Source organism: Emydura macquarii, unplaced genomic scaffold (genome assembly GCF_026122565.2).
Source record: "Emydura macquarii macquarii isolate MOO-44397 ecotype Brisbane River unplaced genomic scaffold, CSIRO-AGI_Emac_v2 contig_1876, whole genome shotgun sequence".
Taxonomy (NCBI): Eukaryota; Metazoa; Chordata; order Testudines; family Chelidae; genus Emydura; species Emydura macquarii.
In genome coordinates, this window is record NW_027132013.1 from 13,580,418 (window position 1) to 13,594,198 (window position 13,781).

Sequence of the window (13,781 nt, forward strand, 5' to 3'; positions counted from 1 at the left end):
GACCTGTTGTTTTTCAGGCTTTGGCCAGCATGAGTCTAAATACCCAGCCCATTCTTAACCTAGAGAAGTTCCATGAGGGACAGGAGATCCCACTACTCATGGGGAGACCTCAGAATGGCCTACAGTCCACCCCTTCCACGGAATTCAACCCCCTGATCTATGGCAATGATGTGGACTCTGTGGATGTGGCCACCAGGTGAGACTGACCAGGCACCCATGTGCCGAATCTCCATAGGGCTCGCACTTGGGAAGGAAGTGCAGGGATTTCTGAAGATGCTATATTGTGCACCAGTCTGTATCTCTGTCTTTCAGATAAACACTGAATGTTAGCTGGAAGAAAAATTCTCCAAATAAAAACGTCAAGGCAATGGTTACCATGATGTTTGTGTCAGGAGCTCACTGATGATGTAGAACATGGGGTCAAAGGCAGGATGGCTGAGAATTAATTTATAGAAATGGAAATTACAACATTGAAGTGGGAAGCAAAACTGAAAGGGCTCAAGCTGGGGGACTGGCTAGTCTCCATCCCAGAACATTGAAAGAACATGAAATTGCTAGTCTGGTAGCAAGGGTTTTTAATAAATCTATCAAATGGGGGTGGTATCCTGTGACAGCAGAATACCAAACGTACTACCTATATTTAAGAAAGTGAAATAAAGATATCCAGACAACTTCAGACCCATTAATCTGTCCTCAATGGTATGTAAGGCTTTAGAACAAGTTCTGATGGAATTAAAGACATGGAGTTAAGTGAAAAATGGGATAAAATGCAACATGGGTTTACCAAAGGTAGATCATGCCAGGCTAATCTGTTGTCTTTCTTTTGTTAAGATAACTGATTTTTTTAAACAAGGGAAATGCAGTGGATCTAATCCATCTGGACTTCAGTAAAGCATTTGACAGGGTACCATATGGGAAATTATTAGTGAAGTTGGAGAGGTGGGTATTAATTCAAGAATTGTAAGATGGGTAAGGAATTGGCTAAAGGGGAGATAACTACAGGTTGTACTGAAAGGGGAACTGTCGGACTGGAGTGAGGTTACTAGTGGAGGTCCTCAGGCTTTGGGACCAGTGCAACCAGTGTTATTTAATATTTTCATTAATGACCTTGGCACAAAAAGTAGGAATGTGCTAATGAAATTTTCTGACGACACAAAGCTGGGAGATATTGTCACTATAGTGGAGGATCGAAATATTACACAAGAAAAATAGGATGACCTTGGGTACTGGAGTAATAGAAATGGGATGGAAATTTAATAGTACAAAGTGTACGGTCGTGCTCTTAGGGGCTAATAATAAGAATTTCTGCTTTAGGCTAGGGGCTCATCAGTTAGAAGTGACAGAGAAGGAGGAAGAAATGGGTGTATTAGTTAATTGTAGGATGACTGAGACGCCGAAGTGATGTGTCCAGGAAAAAGGCAAATGCGATCCTACATGTATTGGGTGGGGTATTTCCAACAGAGAGAAAGTAGTATTAATACTATTCTATGAGACACTGGTAAGACTCATCTGGAATACTGCGTACTGTTCTGGCCACCCGTGTTCAAGAAAGATTAATTCAAACTTGAACAGGTATAGAAAAGGGCTGTTACATTCTCCATTTCCCTGATCCTCCTATCTCACCAGAGGAGACTAAAAGAGTTTGGCTTGTTTAGCCTAGTAAAATGAAGGCTCTGAGGGGATATGATTATTCTCTACCACTCCCTGCACCATTCCTATGTATTTATAAACATCAGGGAGGGAGAACAGCCATTTAAGCTAAAGGACAACATTGATGCAAGAACAAATGGGTATAAACTGGCCATAAATGTATCAATGCTGGAAGTTTTCAAGAAGGTTTCTAACCGTCAGAGACGGGGAAGTTCTAGAACAGCTTCTCTAGAGGAGGAGTGGAGACAAACAATCTAACTAGATTTAAGAAAGAACTAGATAAATTTATTAATGGTGTTATATGACTGGGTTGGCTGTGATATCAGGGAACTGGACCTTTGAAGGCTGAATATAATGGACACTTTCTGTGGGTGTCTCCCTGTGACACTGTCTTGTGTTCATTTCTTGCATTTTCCTTCAGCTCAGCTGTCTTCCCTGGGTCTCAGCAGCTTACCGGTGTGAGTTCAGTTTAATTCACACACCTGTGTATGAGCTGTTTCCCACACAGTCATATTCACTGTAAGAAATGTAACTCACAGAAACCTGTCATCTTAATAGAAACTCTACTGACTGGCATAAGGGATGATCAGCCATGAAGGGCTTCTTTGCCAGAAGTAATTGGTTGGGCTGACAAACCTTGTGTGAGTTGGGTGTACAAAGGACCTTGCTGTGAAAGAAAGGAAATTTAAACCAGAGCAGTTTCTTGAGAGAACCCCTTTTCCCAGTGGGAGTCACAAATGTTCCCATTGTATCACCCTTCCCTTTGGGAAACACTCCTGGGAGGAAATGTTGCCTGTTGTGTAATATTTAAAGGCCCTGTCTGTCCTCTCCCCTCTGAGGTTCCATGTCTGCATCTGATATATTACTATCTATTTCCTTCTTAGGGTTGCTATGGTGAGATTCTTCAACTCACCAAACGTTTTGCAGGGTTTCCAGATGCACACGCGCACCCTTCGCCTCTTTCCCCGGCCTGTGGTGGCCTTTCAGGCCAATTCCTTTCTTGCATCTAGGCCAAAGCAGACACCTTTTGCAGACAAGCTGTCCAGGACACAGGCAGTAGAATACTTTGGAGAGTGGTCACTCAACCCAACTAACTATGCTTTTCAAAGGATCCACAACAGTAAGTTCTGGTCCTGCCTTTCCCCTCAGTCTGTCTAATGTATAAGCTTCTAACATGGAGACACTATGGGAAAGAAGTTGGCTAGTCAACACACTGTTCAAGCAGTGGATCCCATTCTTGCTGTGGAAGGGACCTTCTTTTCTAGGAAGGCTCTTTGAAATGAGTTTTGAACTGAAACCTCCTTGTCCCAGTTGATTGTGGGTTTCTGTCATTGTTACCCTCTCTCTGTTGTTTGTTTCACCTATTTGTATCTTGTCTGTTTGCAGACTGTAAGCTCCTCAGGACAGAGACTCTCTGTTCCCTTGTGGTTTTATAGTGTCTAACGCAATGTGGCTCTCTTGGTGCTGCCATAATACAAATAACTAAGTTCAATTAACTCTCCTTTTTCCTGTTTTCTTTGTAGACATGTTCGACCCAGCCCTGATTGGTGACAAACCAAAATGGTATGCTCACCAGATGCAACCAATCCACTACCGTGTCTATGATAGCAATTCCCAGCTGGCTGAGGCATTGAGTGTCCCCATAGAGAAGGAAACAGATTCTGATCCTACTGATGACAGGTTGGTGGGGAGCATGACACTATTCAGCTGCTAACTCAAGGTCATTTACGGCTAACCAGCTGTAACAGTTCTGGTCATCTCTTGCTTTGCTGTTGCAGCCTGTTTCTCTGACCTCACCTTGTCTCTTTAGTCTATAAAAAGCACTGCTGCTAAAATAAGTTTTCTTCCTCTCTCCTCTGTCTGTGTCACAGCTGCCTCAAATCCCTTCACTAGCTCCCATAAACATTTCATCTTCACCTTCAAGCCTTTCCTTAACATCACTCTGCCTTTGCCTCTGGTTAATTCTACTCCCTTTGTTCCACTTGGATTTCTTTACTCCCTTCTGCCATGCTCCTCTCGTTGCTTTTTTCCATGCTGCCCTTTGCCCATGTATTGCCCTTTCTCCCTTATTGCAACAAGCATCCCCCCTTTCTTCCAAATCTCTTCTCAAAACACACAGCTACTTGAAATGCTGCTTCAGTGTTAATTTATCACCTGAGAAGAGCTATTCATGAATTTAATAAAACATAAAGAACAATAGCCCTTCTGAGTGATAATTCCATCCTAGCCCCCAGAGCTGCGCCTCTGCTCTGTTGTTTTTTGTTTGTGTCTCAACTTGCAAGCTCTTCAGAGCAGGAACATGTCTGTTCTCTATGTTCTGTACAGCACCAAGCACACTAATGGGAGTGGTCTGTTATTAGCCTAGCGAGGAGGGGCTTTCTGATTCCCTCACTCTTTCCCCTTCCCCTCCTCTCTCCTGAGAGCTCAAACACTTCTCCATGGCTACAATGCTCAGTTCAGTCCACTTTGGTTAAGGGCCTGAGAGTTGCTCTTCACATCTTCTCTTCACCTATCCCAGAATTGTTAAATGTGCTCTAATTCTTTTAAAGATTAGATCCCACCTCCTGCTTGTGGCCAGCCATGCTGCTATGGCCCATTCAGCAGGATCAGTGCAGCATGAGGTGTGGAGAGGGCCATAGAGCAGTTCCAATGATCCATACCTTGTAGCATCCAGCTCCTGTGTTGCTGTTTGGCTGCCTCTCATCTGTCTCTCTCATATCCTAGTGGTAGTGACAGCGTGGATTATGATGACTCAAGCTCTTCCTACTCCTCCCTTGGTGACTTTGTCAGCGAGATGATGAAATGTAACATTAATGGCGATACCCCAAGTGAGTAACTTCCAGAACTACTCTTTCATTAGGTCTGTATGGGTCTTCCATTCCCATTCACCTGGACTTTGAGAGAGTTGCCTCTTCTGAGTCTTTCATTCAGAGCGAGAGGCAGGTTGAGTATGGTCTGCCTTTATGTAGAAGAGAGATTCTAAGCCTATTCTGCTGCAGCCTGGGACAATCAGAGGAAGAAACTTTCTCCTTTCTGGAAACACCACTCTCCAAAAAATCTTTGGGAGAGAGGCATGAACTGAATTTAGTATTGGTGATGGGAGCTAGTTTGACAGCCCTGGAAACTAAAGTGCTCTATCCACAAAAGAGGTGCAGCGTGGACAGTAATGTAGTGCAAACTTCCCCCTACCACACACCACTCAATCAGTGATCATCAGCCCTTACTAGAAAGAACCACTCCTAGTAGAGAGCAGAGAAATAATTCTCTTTGGCTTCTGCTGAGGCTGTCAACAAAAGTTTCTTCTGGGATGCTAGTTTTTCTTCCTCAAGAAACGGGTACTAAAAGCCCAACTCATTTCTCATGTTGGACAGTAAGGGGCTGAGCAGTTTTGCCCATCAGTGAGATGGGAGGTTGGGACTGTGCGCTAGGCACGAGGCTGGAGTAGTGAGCAATCTCTAATGCCAGGCGGTGTGTTTGCAGATGTTGATCCCCTGACACATGCAGCCCTGGGTGATGCCAGTGAGGTGGAGTTTGATGACATCAAGGAATATTCGGGAGATCTGGATGCACAGGCTCTAGACAGTGAGAGCTCCCAGGACAACAACCAGCCTCGCTCAAGTTCCAGCACTACAGCCAGTAGCAGCCCCAGCACCGTCATCCATGGGGTGAATCATGTGTGTACTAGGGCTGTTGCACACACAAGTTGAGGCACGGTGGTGGGACTTGGAGGAGGGGAGCGTACAGGAAAATGGAATTGGGATGAGGGTGACTCCTGCTAAATGGACTGTGGGTAGATGAATTTTTCATGCTCTTCACGGACAAAGCTGAGTTTGCCTGCAGCATTCTGTGTCTAGGCAAATGTTTCCTTTCAGTACAGCACAGTATTTCCTATCCCTATCAACCTGCAGTCAGGAATGGAGTGCCAAGCCTTACAACTGAGAGAGAAGATTCCCTCACCCCTTTGGGACTGTGTGGGGTTGGTTCTGGGAATGGGAGAGCAGGTATGGCAAAATTATGGAGCTTATAGGTAAAGGATAAACAGTGAAGAATGTATATATGCATTTCAGTCAGAAAACCAATATAGAATCACAACATATACAAATATTTTGAATGAACTACTCTCATGATAAGGTTCATGCTCTTTTATTCTTGTAAGGGGTAGTAATTTAATGACTCATCCATATGCCATATGGGTAGCTCATATTCTTGTATTTGCTGGGCAAATACCAAGTAGATAAAAATCCCTCAAAAGGGGTTGGCATTTAAGTCTGCACTGAGTGGGGATTACTAAAGGGGTCTAGAGGCGTTCGTAAATTTAAATCTGATCAGATTTGTGGGGAGAAGTGGGAGAAGTGGCGTAAACACAGAACAGGAGGCTTAGATGTGAGCTGGAGATACTGGGATGGTGAGGGCTACAGGCTCAGAGATGAGTCAGTATAAATGATGCTGTCAGGGAGAGGAGCATGGACATAAATTGGGAAGATCTCTGGAAAACTGAGTCTCAGGCATCGAGGGCAGATGGGAAATTTTAATAATCAGTTGGATCTCTGGGCAAATAGAATATAAAACTAAGGAGGTAACTTTGCTGCTTTCTGTAGATCTCGAGCAGCTACCCCATAATAGCAGGTACAATTCTGAGCCCCATGGAGAGAAAACATGATGACAAAATAGATCCTGGGAGAGACTGAGGGAGCTGTTTTTACATAGTCTGATGAAAAAGAGCAGAGTTGCCAGGGGAGTAGACAAAACAAGAGCAGGAAGTTACCCCCTTATTGCACAATAGTGGGATACATAACAATTAGCCTGAAATAAAAGGAATATTTAATAAGATTTGTCAGGCAGAGGAATAAAACCCTAGAGAGGAGCTCAAGGCACCATTATTGCAGATCTTAAAGCCCAGGTTAGAGGAGTTGATCGTGGGAATGGGGTGATGGTCCAGGAAGTGGCAGAACCCCTCAGAATGCTTGGCCTGAGAAATTTTTTCTTGCTCTGTCCTTTACTTCTATGGGAATGTGCACTGATAAACTGATGAATTGGTTGGTCTACAGGAGTCAGCAGATTCAGCGGAAATGGAGGAGAAGATGATTGCTGGGTTTTCAAATCACCTTCCCTCATTACCATTGCAACCAAATTTCCCCAAGATGAATCTGGAACGTAGTGAAAGCCCAGCAGGCAGCATGAGCTCCACTGAGGGAGTGGTGAAGAAACGAGAGTATGATAATCCATACTTTGAACCACAGTATGGGTTTCCTACAGAGGAAGAGGATGAGGAACAAGAGGAGAGCTACACCCCAAGATTCAACCAGAATCTGCCTGGGAACCGGTAAGCTCCCCGATCACTTGCCCCTCAATAAAGGGGTGGTGAGGTTTACATTTGCTAGTTCCAAGACTTTGGTATGTAGCATCCTTTTCCCCAGGAATCCCCCACATCTTAGACCTGTCCTGATGGTTTCCTGTAATTGGAACTGGGCAGCTGCATCCCCTCCAGGCTGGGCACCAGCACTAACTCCAGACTTTTGTTTAAATTTTGGGGGCTGAAGGAATTACTGACATTTTCTTAAAGGTATTCTGGGGTGTCACCCTTCTGACGTATGCTGCTGGAACCTGGAAATCTTCAGAGGGTTTGGGATATGAACTCTTGCCTCAGTGAATCAAGATGCATTGTGCTCAGATACCATGGTGATGGGTGATCTTATTTAAAAAAACCCCAAAACTTAGAGGTCCTTGCACAGGGACATTATGGTGTGCCATAATGAACAGAAACATGAACGTGGATATACTTGTGTCTCAGGTTTCCTCCATTTAAGCCTAGTTTGGTGATACTGCTGAGGAATGAGTCCTAGTAACTTATATGAGTGTGGGAGACCCCTGCTGTTGGATTTAATGGCAGCTGGAGTCTGTACAAGGGTATGAGTAACACCTGAACTGTTTGTTTTCAGGTCTCAGAAGCCACTACGTCCTAACAGTTTAAAGCTGGCCAATGACTCTGATGGGGAGTCGGACTCGCGGGCCAGCTCTCCAAATTCCATCATCTCCAACAACAGCAGTGAAGGTTTTGGGGGCCTCATGTCTTTTGCCAGTATGTACTATTGCCTCCTCTAAACTCATTTTAATGATTTTACCTTAGTGTTTGTTGAGGGGGATGGAAGTAGGCAGGGGAGAGAGTAATTTGAAACTTCTCCAAGATGGCAACTTAGCTGTAAAGCTCTCACCAGCTCTGCCAGATGTCAATTCTGGGTGAGAGTCACGGGACCTGTTACCCTTACAGTGTCCTAGGTACTCTGCAGTAATATGGGCCTACATTCTGTAGAAAGACCCTTGGATTCTGTGATGCTCTGGTGTAGCAGACTGGAAATTGAGGCAGCTTCATTTACTTTTTAAAAATGGAGGTATTGAGATAATTTATTTTTTTATATTGAAACGATTAATCAATGCAACTTCCCTCTGTGTTATTTCAATATTAAGTTCAGTTTCTTTACCCTATCCCAACACATACAATTTTTTGTATTCTGCAGATTTTTCTGTTGACATGTGACTGACTACTAGAAATTTTCAGTGGTGAAGTAGAAGCTGGGAGAGAAGATATTTGGGGCTTTTGGCACTTAAAGGAGCATGGGAGCTAGTCTGGAATAGTGGGATAAACACATTATCTGGTTATTTCTGCTAAAATGATTACCAGTTAAATAGTTATATGTTCAGATGCCATGGTGATTGGTGCAGCATAAAACTCTAAATAGAATAAAAGTTAACTCTGAAATCTAAAGATGACCATTTAAAGATCAACAGTTAACTGCCGCCCTGCCCATATGAACAGGATTGTTTCAGGCTATCTGCAGATTGGGGTAGATTGCAATGCACTGGTTACACTCAGTCATGTTTTCAAGTTTTGTTTTTGTTTTTGCAGCCTATAAATGTTAGGAAACACAATTTAAAAAAAAAAATGGAAAGCTCAAACTCTGGAGCACAATTCTGTGACGAATGGGTTCCATAGCAGATGCCCGTCACAGAGTACACAAGGGACTGCTCATAGTCACTAGTTCAGGATTGCATGTTTTCAAGTTTGTTTTGGAATTCTGTTCTCTCATGTGGCACTAAGTAAATTACTCAAGGTAGAGAATCAAGTTTTAAAGCACTGAAGACACAAAGTGATGTCTCTAAACCTAGGGTACAAAGTGGGATATCACTATACCAAAGTAATCTGCAGCACCAGCAGGATGCTCAGATATCACGGCTATGAGCATTGAATAAAACACTAGATAGATTTTTTTAAAGTGTGTAAAAATCCTAACTATTGGCAGGAAAGGATTAAACTGTTAATGGGGGACATGTTTTTTTTTTTGGTACACAAGGTAACATAGAAGATTAATCCAGTAGTGGGGATGTGGAGCTACTGAGATCTGAATAAAAGCATGAATTGCAGGAAGAGTGAGGAGAGAGCGTATGCTGAGCACTACGGACATTTTATTGTTTCACCTTCTGTTATAGGCAGCCTGTACAGGAACCACAGCACAAGTTTCAGTTTGTCCAACTTAGCCCTACCAACCAAAGCTGGGAGAGAGAAGAACACTCCCTTCCCCAGCCTGAAAGGTAACCACTTCCTCCCCTTGCCTGCTGTTGCCTTTGCAATGCTTCTGGCTGTTATGCAATCCAAGGATTCACCCTGAAAAAGGCATTTTGGGGGTGTAAGACATTCTGGGGATTTGGATCAGTGTTCATCTTAGCTCTTTGGTTTTGCTCAGTAGGACTTCTTCCCATCACTTGGGGTGTTCTGTGGGAAGGAGAGGTATCCTTGCCTGTCCTATGTTAATGTGCTTTAAGTGGTTAGAGTAGGGGACACTGGGAACCACGACTTCTGGGTTCTGCTTCTCATCTACCACTAACTTGCTATATAGATTTGGGCAAATCACTTCAGCCCTGCTCCAGTTTCCCCATTTGTAAAACGGAGATAATGCTCACCGACTTCCCATGGAGATTGTGGGGCTTAAATAATGTTGTAAAGTGTTTTTTCAGCTTTCAGATAAAAAAAAATCCCTAAAGAGAGGCAAAATATTAGCACAGTAGCTCTCATTCAGGAGTGAAGATCTGACTCTAAACTCATGGATACAGCTGTAAGCAGAGTACTTCCTTTTCCCTTGCAATGCCTTAAAATAATATGGACTGGAGGAATTACTACACTAGGGAATTGCCCCAGCATGGTTAACCTGGAGGTAGTTTTTGATAACAGAAGGGGGATCAGGACTTCTCATTGTTTTTTGCATTGAAATCTTTCTGTTGCTGAACTGGGCAAAGGATTTGTTTGCTTTCTAAGTTCTTATATATTATTAGAATGTATTGTTTTGTTTTAAATCGTTGATTTTATTTATTTTTTCCTCCTCATCATTTTCATCGGTAAAGATTACTTTAATCTGGAAGTGGGAAGGGATGTGAATGAAGGTTGGTATGCCATTTTGCTGACCTTTGACCTTGCAGTAACAAAGGTCAAAAGTTGGATTTTGTGTGTTAACTTCCAGTTTTGTTTGTGACCTGAACAATCCTCCTCTGGGTGTAAAATGAGGAGGGGCAGGTGAAAATGTTACAGGAGACTTTACACAATTACTTTCTGGAAATCCACCTTCTACCCGCTGGTGGTATTCCCACATCACTTGTGTAGGGTAGACGCACCCCTGGGGTGGGCAATGTACAAGGATGTTGTATTAGTTAAACTTGCTATTGATTCCACACATCGGAAGAAAACAGTGATGAGTTTTACCATTCCATGTTCATGCTTCACTTCTCATCTCCTGCAGTTTGTTCTCTTCTTTTCTTGACAACTGTAACTCTCTGGGCAGTGAGCCTCCCAGCCCAGGATCACAGTCTCCTAAAAACAGCTGTGTAGACAGCGCTTTGAAGTTGCTGCTCAGGCTGTGTCTCAAGCTCTGAAGCCTACTCCCATGCCTAGGCTTTCAGCACTCGAGCCCCAGCCGGAGCCGCAACTTCAAAGTGCTGACTACACTGCTATTTTTAGAGTGCTAGTGCGAGACTGGCTACCCAAGTCTATTAACCTGGGCTGGGAGGCTCACTGTTGCAGGCTGTATAGACACACCCAACAGGGCCTTTGGTGTGCGTGTTGGAACATAAGGGGCTTTCTCTAGCTGGTAGTTCAGTCTGTTTGCGCATGTATGGAGACTTGCGTGCATAAATCCTGGCCTGGGTGAAGTTTCCCTTGCACGGGCAATAGTTTTAAATGTTTTTTTGCCTGTGTCTTCTAATTGTAAATTGCTGAATAACGCTTGCACTTCCTGTGTGTGTGTTTGTAACTCTAAGGGAAGATGATGCTGGGATTGTTCCTTTGTAATGTCCATTTCATTACTGTTCCATGAGTTCTTTCCACCGCTTGCTTTAGTTTTTGTTTCATGCACATCTCTTCACTTTCTCAATTGGGCAGATGTTTTTGATAGTGCCATTGAAATGGAAGGTGCAGTACATTGGCCCTGAAAGTTGGCCAATAATGTTTGATAAATTTGGCTGGCCCCAAGCTCTCTTTGGGGCTTCAAGAACCCTTCCTACTATAGTGTCACTGGGGTTTGGTTTTGAGGGAGGGTTGGGAGGAAGCTGGTTACTAAGCTGGACTTTTGCTGGGGGGTGAAGATTTTGTAGTACACTACTAATTGTGTATTTTGTATCCCAGTATTTGGGTTAAATACTATAATGGAGATTATTACTGAAGCTGGCCCTGTAAACAATGAAGGTGGGTTCCCTAGAGCATGAGCTGTGCATGATGCAACAACTCTCAGCATTCTCTGTGCCTGCCTTTTTGGCTACCTTTCTCACTGGTAACCAGTATCATATAATCTATACTAGTCACCCCTTAATGCACTGTGCTTTTACACATACTGTCTCTAATTTGAAGATGGTTCTTGTGGTGGAACTGCATGCAGAGCAGCCAAGCTTCTCCTGCCCTTCACTTCCTGCTCCCATTACCATCTTTTCTCTCTCTGCATTGTTCCCATTACTGTTTTCTGCCAATGTGTGATGCTAGAATATGGTATATGCTGTTGCTTTTCTGAGTTTCATTTTGTTTGAAGTCTATTATCTGTAATTTGATTGGAGCATTAGCTGACTTTAATGTCTCTTGTTGCTGCCATGGGCACAGATTGCCTTTTTGACAACTATTCTCTCATCCTGTCTCCTCTCCCATACAGGAAACAGAAGGGCCCTAGTGGATCAGAAGTCTTCAGTTATTAAGCACAGCCCAACAGTGAAGAGGGAATCTCCGTCGCCTCAGGGACGAACCAGCAATTCCAGGTAAAAGTACTTATTCTGACTTCTTTGCATACATATGGATGGTAAGGTAGTTCCAGACTCTCTATAGTAAAGACTGTTCAGATTAGCTATTGAATGCAAAATAGTATCTGTGTTAGTTGCCTTTGGGAAGTGTACACACCTTGAAGTCTGACACATTCAGAAGATGCGTTCACACAGGAAGTCTGAAGATATTGATGGCCTTACAATCTATGCTCAAATCTATATTTTTGAGTGCTCTCAAAGGCCTCATCTCTTTCAGAATGGGCTCCTAGAAGTTTCTGGTTCCTGAATTAAGTGCTAAATTAAGGAATGTGTCCTCTTATAGGAGACCATTTGACTCAGTGCTGAGAGATGAAAAGCCTTGATAGATCTACTGGCCTCTTCCTCTTCTCTTCATTGCTCCTGTTTAAATACAGTTGGATTAGGTTAGATACTACAATAGTGTAGTCAGACTGCATTAGGGTGTACATTAGATCTTACGGCAGAATAGCTAGCAGTAGACAAATTGCTTTGAGTAGTTCAGTGAAGTCAGTTACTACAGTACATATATTGGGCTGAACATAGTTACATTAGCAGCATGTTGATTTAGATGCACCCCTTGTAAACTTAGTTTTTACATGGAACAAGTCCTGTGCAATTGTCCAGGCCAGGTCACCCCTAACACCTACAGATCCAATATACATATGTCTCCTCTGTCTCTCCATCCTGCAGTGAGAATCAACAATTCCTGAAGGAGGTGGTGCACAACGTTCTTGATGGGCAGGGTGTTGGCTGGTTGAACATGAAGAGAGTCCGGCGTCTGCTGGAGAGCGAACAGCTTCGAGTTTTTGTACTAAGCAAACTGAATCGCACTATCCAGTCAGAGGAGGATGCTCGGCAGGATATCATCCAGGATGTGGTCAGTGCTCCAATTACTCAAACTAGTTCATGCCCCGTTTTGGTTAGTAGAGGGTGTTCTGAGGCAATATCTTAGATTATTCCTAAACACGGATAGTAGACAATGGTTGCTGAGCAACAGGTTATTGACCAGTGAACACCTGGTGGAGCGTGTGTGTTCACGTGCTGGGATGGATTTTTCATGTGTGAAGCGTCCTCACTGCTGGGTTCTCATTGCAGGAGATCAGCCGCAAGGTTTACAAAGGGATGCTGGACTTGCTGAAATGCACTGTGTCAAGCCTGGAGCAGTCGTATGCAAATGCCGGCCTGGGAGGCATGGCCAGTGTCTTTGGCCTGCTGGAGATAGCACACACGCACTATTATAACAAAGGTAACATGCCAGAGTGTATTGCACAGGAGCGGGGAGGGTCACCGTTGTGGAGTTAGATGTTATGTGCTTCTGTGTATAGTTAATGTCTTTTTATAGCACCCTTAAGATACATAGGTGCTATACCATAATTACTAAAAACATACTGTGTTTGAAACAACACTCTTGCCTAATACATCCAATTGGCTAAATCAAAATAATCTCCAACCCAACATTTGACTGAACACACAAGTTGTGCAACATGATCTAAAGACAGAGAGAAACATAAAGTGTGAGTTCCATTCAGCTAAGAATGCCCAACCCACAGCCTCGGAAAGTTGAGTTCCAGGCAGACACCCCTCATTGGACCACGGCTGGAATGACTGGACATAAGAGGAAGTGTCTCTAACTAGGTCTCATATCATAACAGGCTTTGGAGACTATAACGAACACCTTGAATTACATCTGGAACTGAGCACATAGCCAGTACTATGTGCAGAGCACAAGTGTAATGTGTTTACAGCAACTCAACCGACTCACAAGATAGGCAACTGTGCTCTGCGCCAGCGGAGACTTCCAGAAGCTGAGCAATTAGAGCTTATTA

General features: G+C 43.6%; 1 protein-coding gene across 1 annotated transcript in view; it reads left to right on the forward strand.

Annotated features, from left to right (window-relative positions):
• Window positions 1–13,781, forward strand: part of MADD (MAP kinase activating death domain) — a 133,617-nt gene that overhangs the window by 40,951 nt on the left and 78,885 nt on the right. The window contains exons 9-19 of the mRNA XM_067557708.1: window positions 18–196; window positions 2,535–2,770; window positions 3,174–3,330; window positions 4,375–4,478; window positions 5,131–5,315; window positions 6,699–6,973; window positions 7,590–7,729; window positions 9,136–9,237; window positions 11,832–11,934; window positions 12,646–12,832; window positions 13,051–13,201. Coding sequence (XP_067413809.1) covers window positions 18–196; window positions 2,535–2,770; window positions 3,174–3,330; window positions 4,375–4,478; window positions 5,131–5,315; window positions 6,699–6,973; window positions 7,590–7,729; window positions 9,136–9,237; window positions 11,832–11,934; window positions 12,646–12,832; window positions 13,051–13,201 — 1,819 coding nt within the window. The remainder of the gene's footprint in view (window positions 1–17; window positions 197–2,534; window positions 2,771–3,173; window positions 3,331–4,374; window positions 4,479–5,130; window positions 5,316–6,698; window positions 6,974–7,589; window positions 7,730–9,135; window positions 9,238–11,831; window positions 11,935–12,645; window positions 12,833–13,050; window positions 13,202–13,781) is intronic.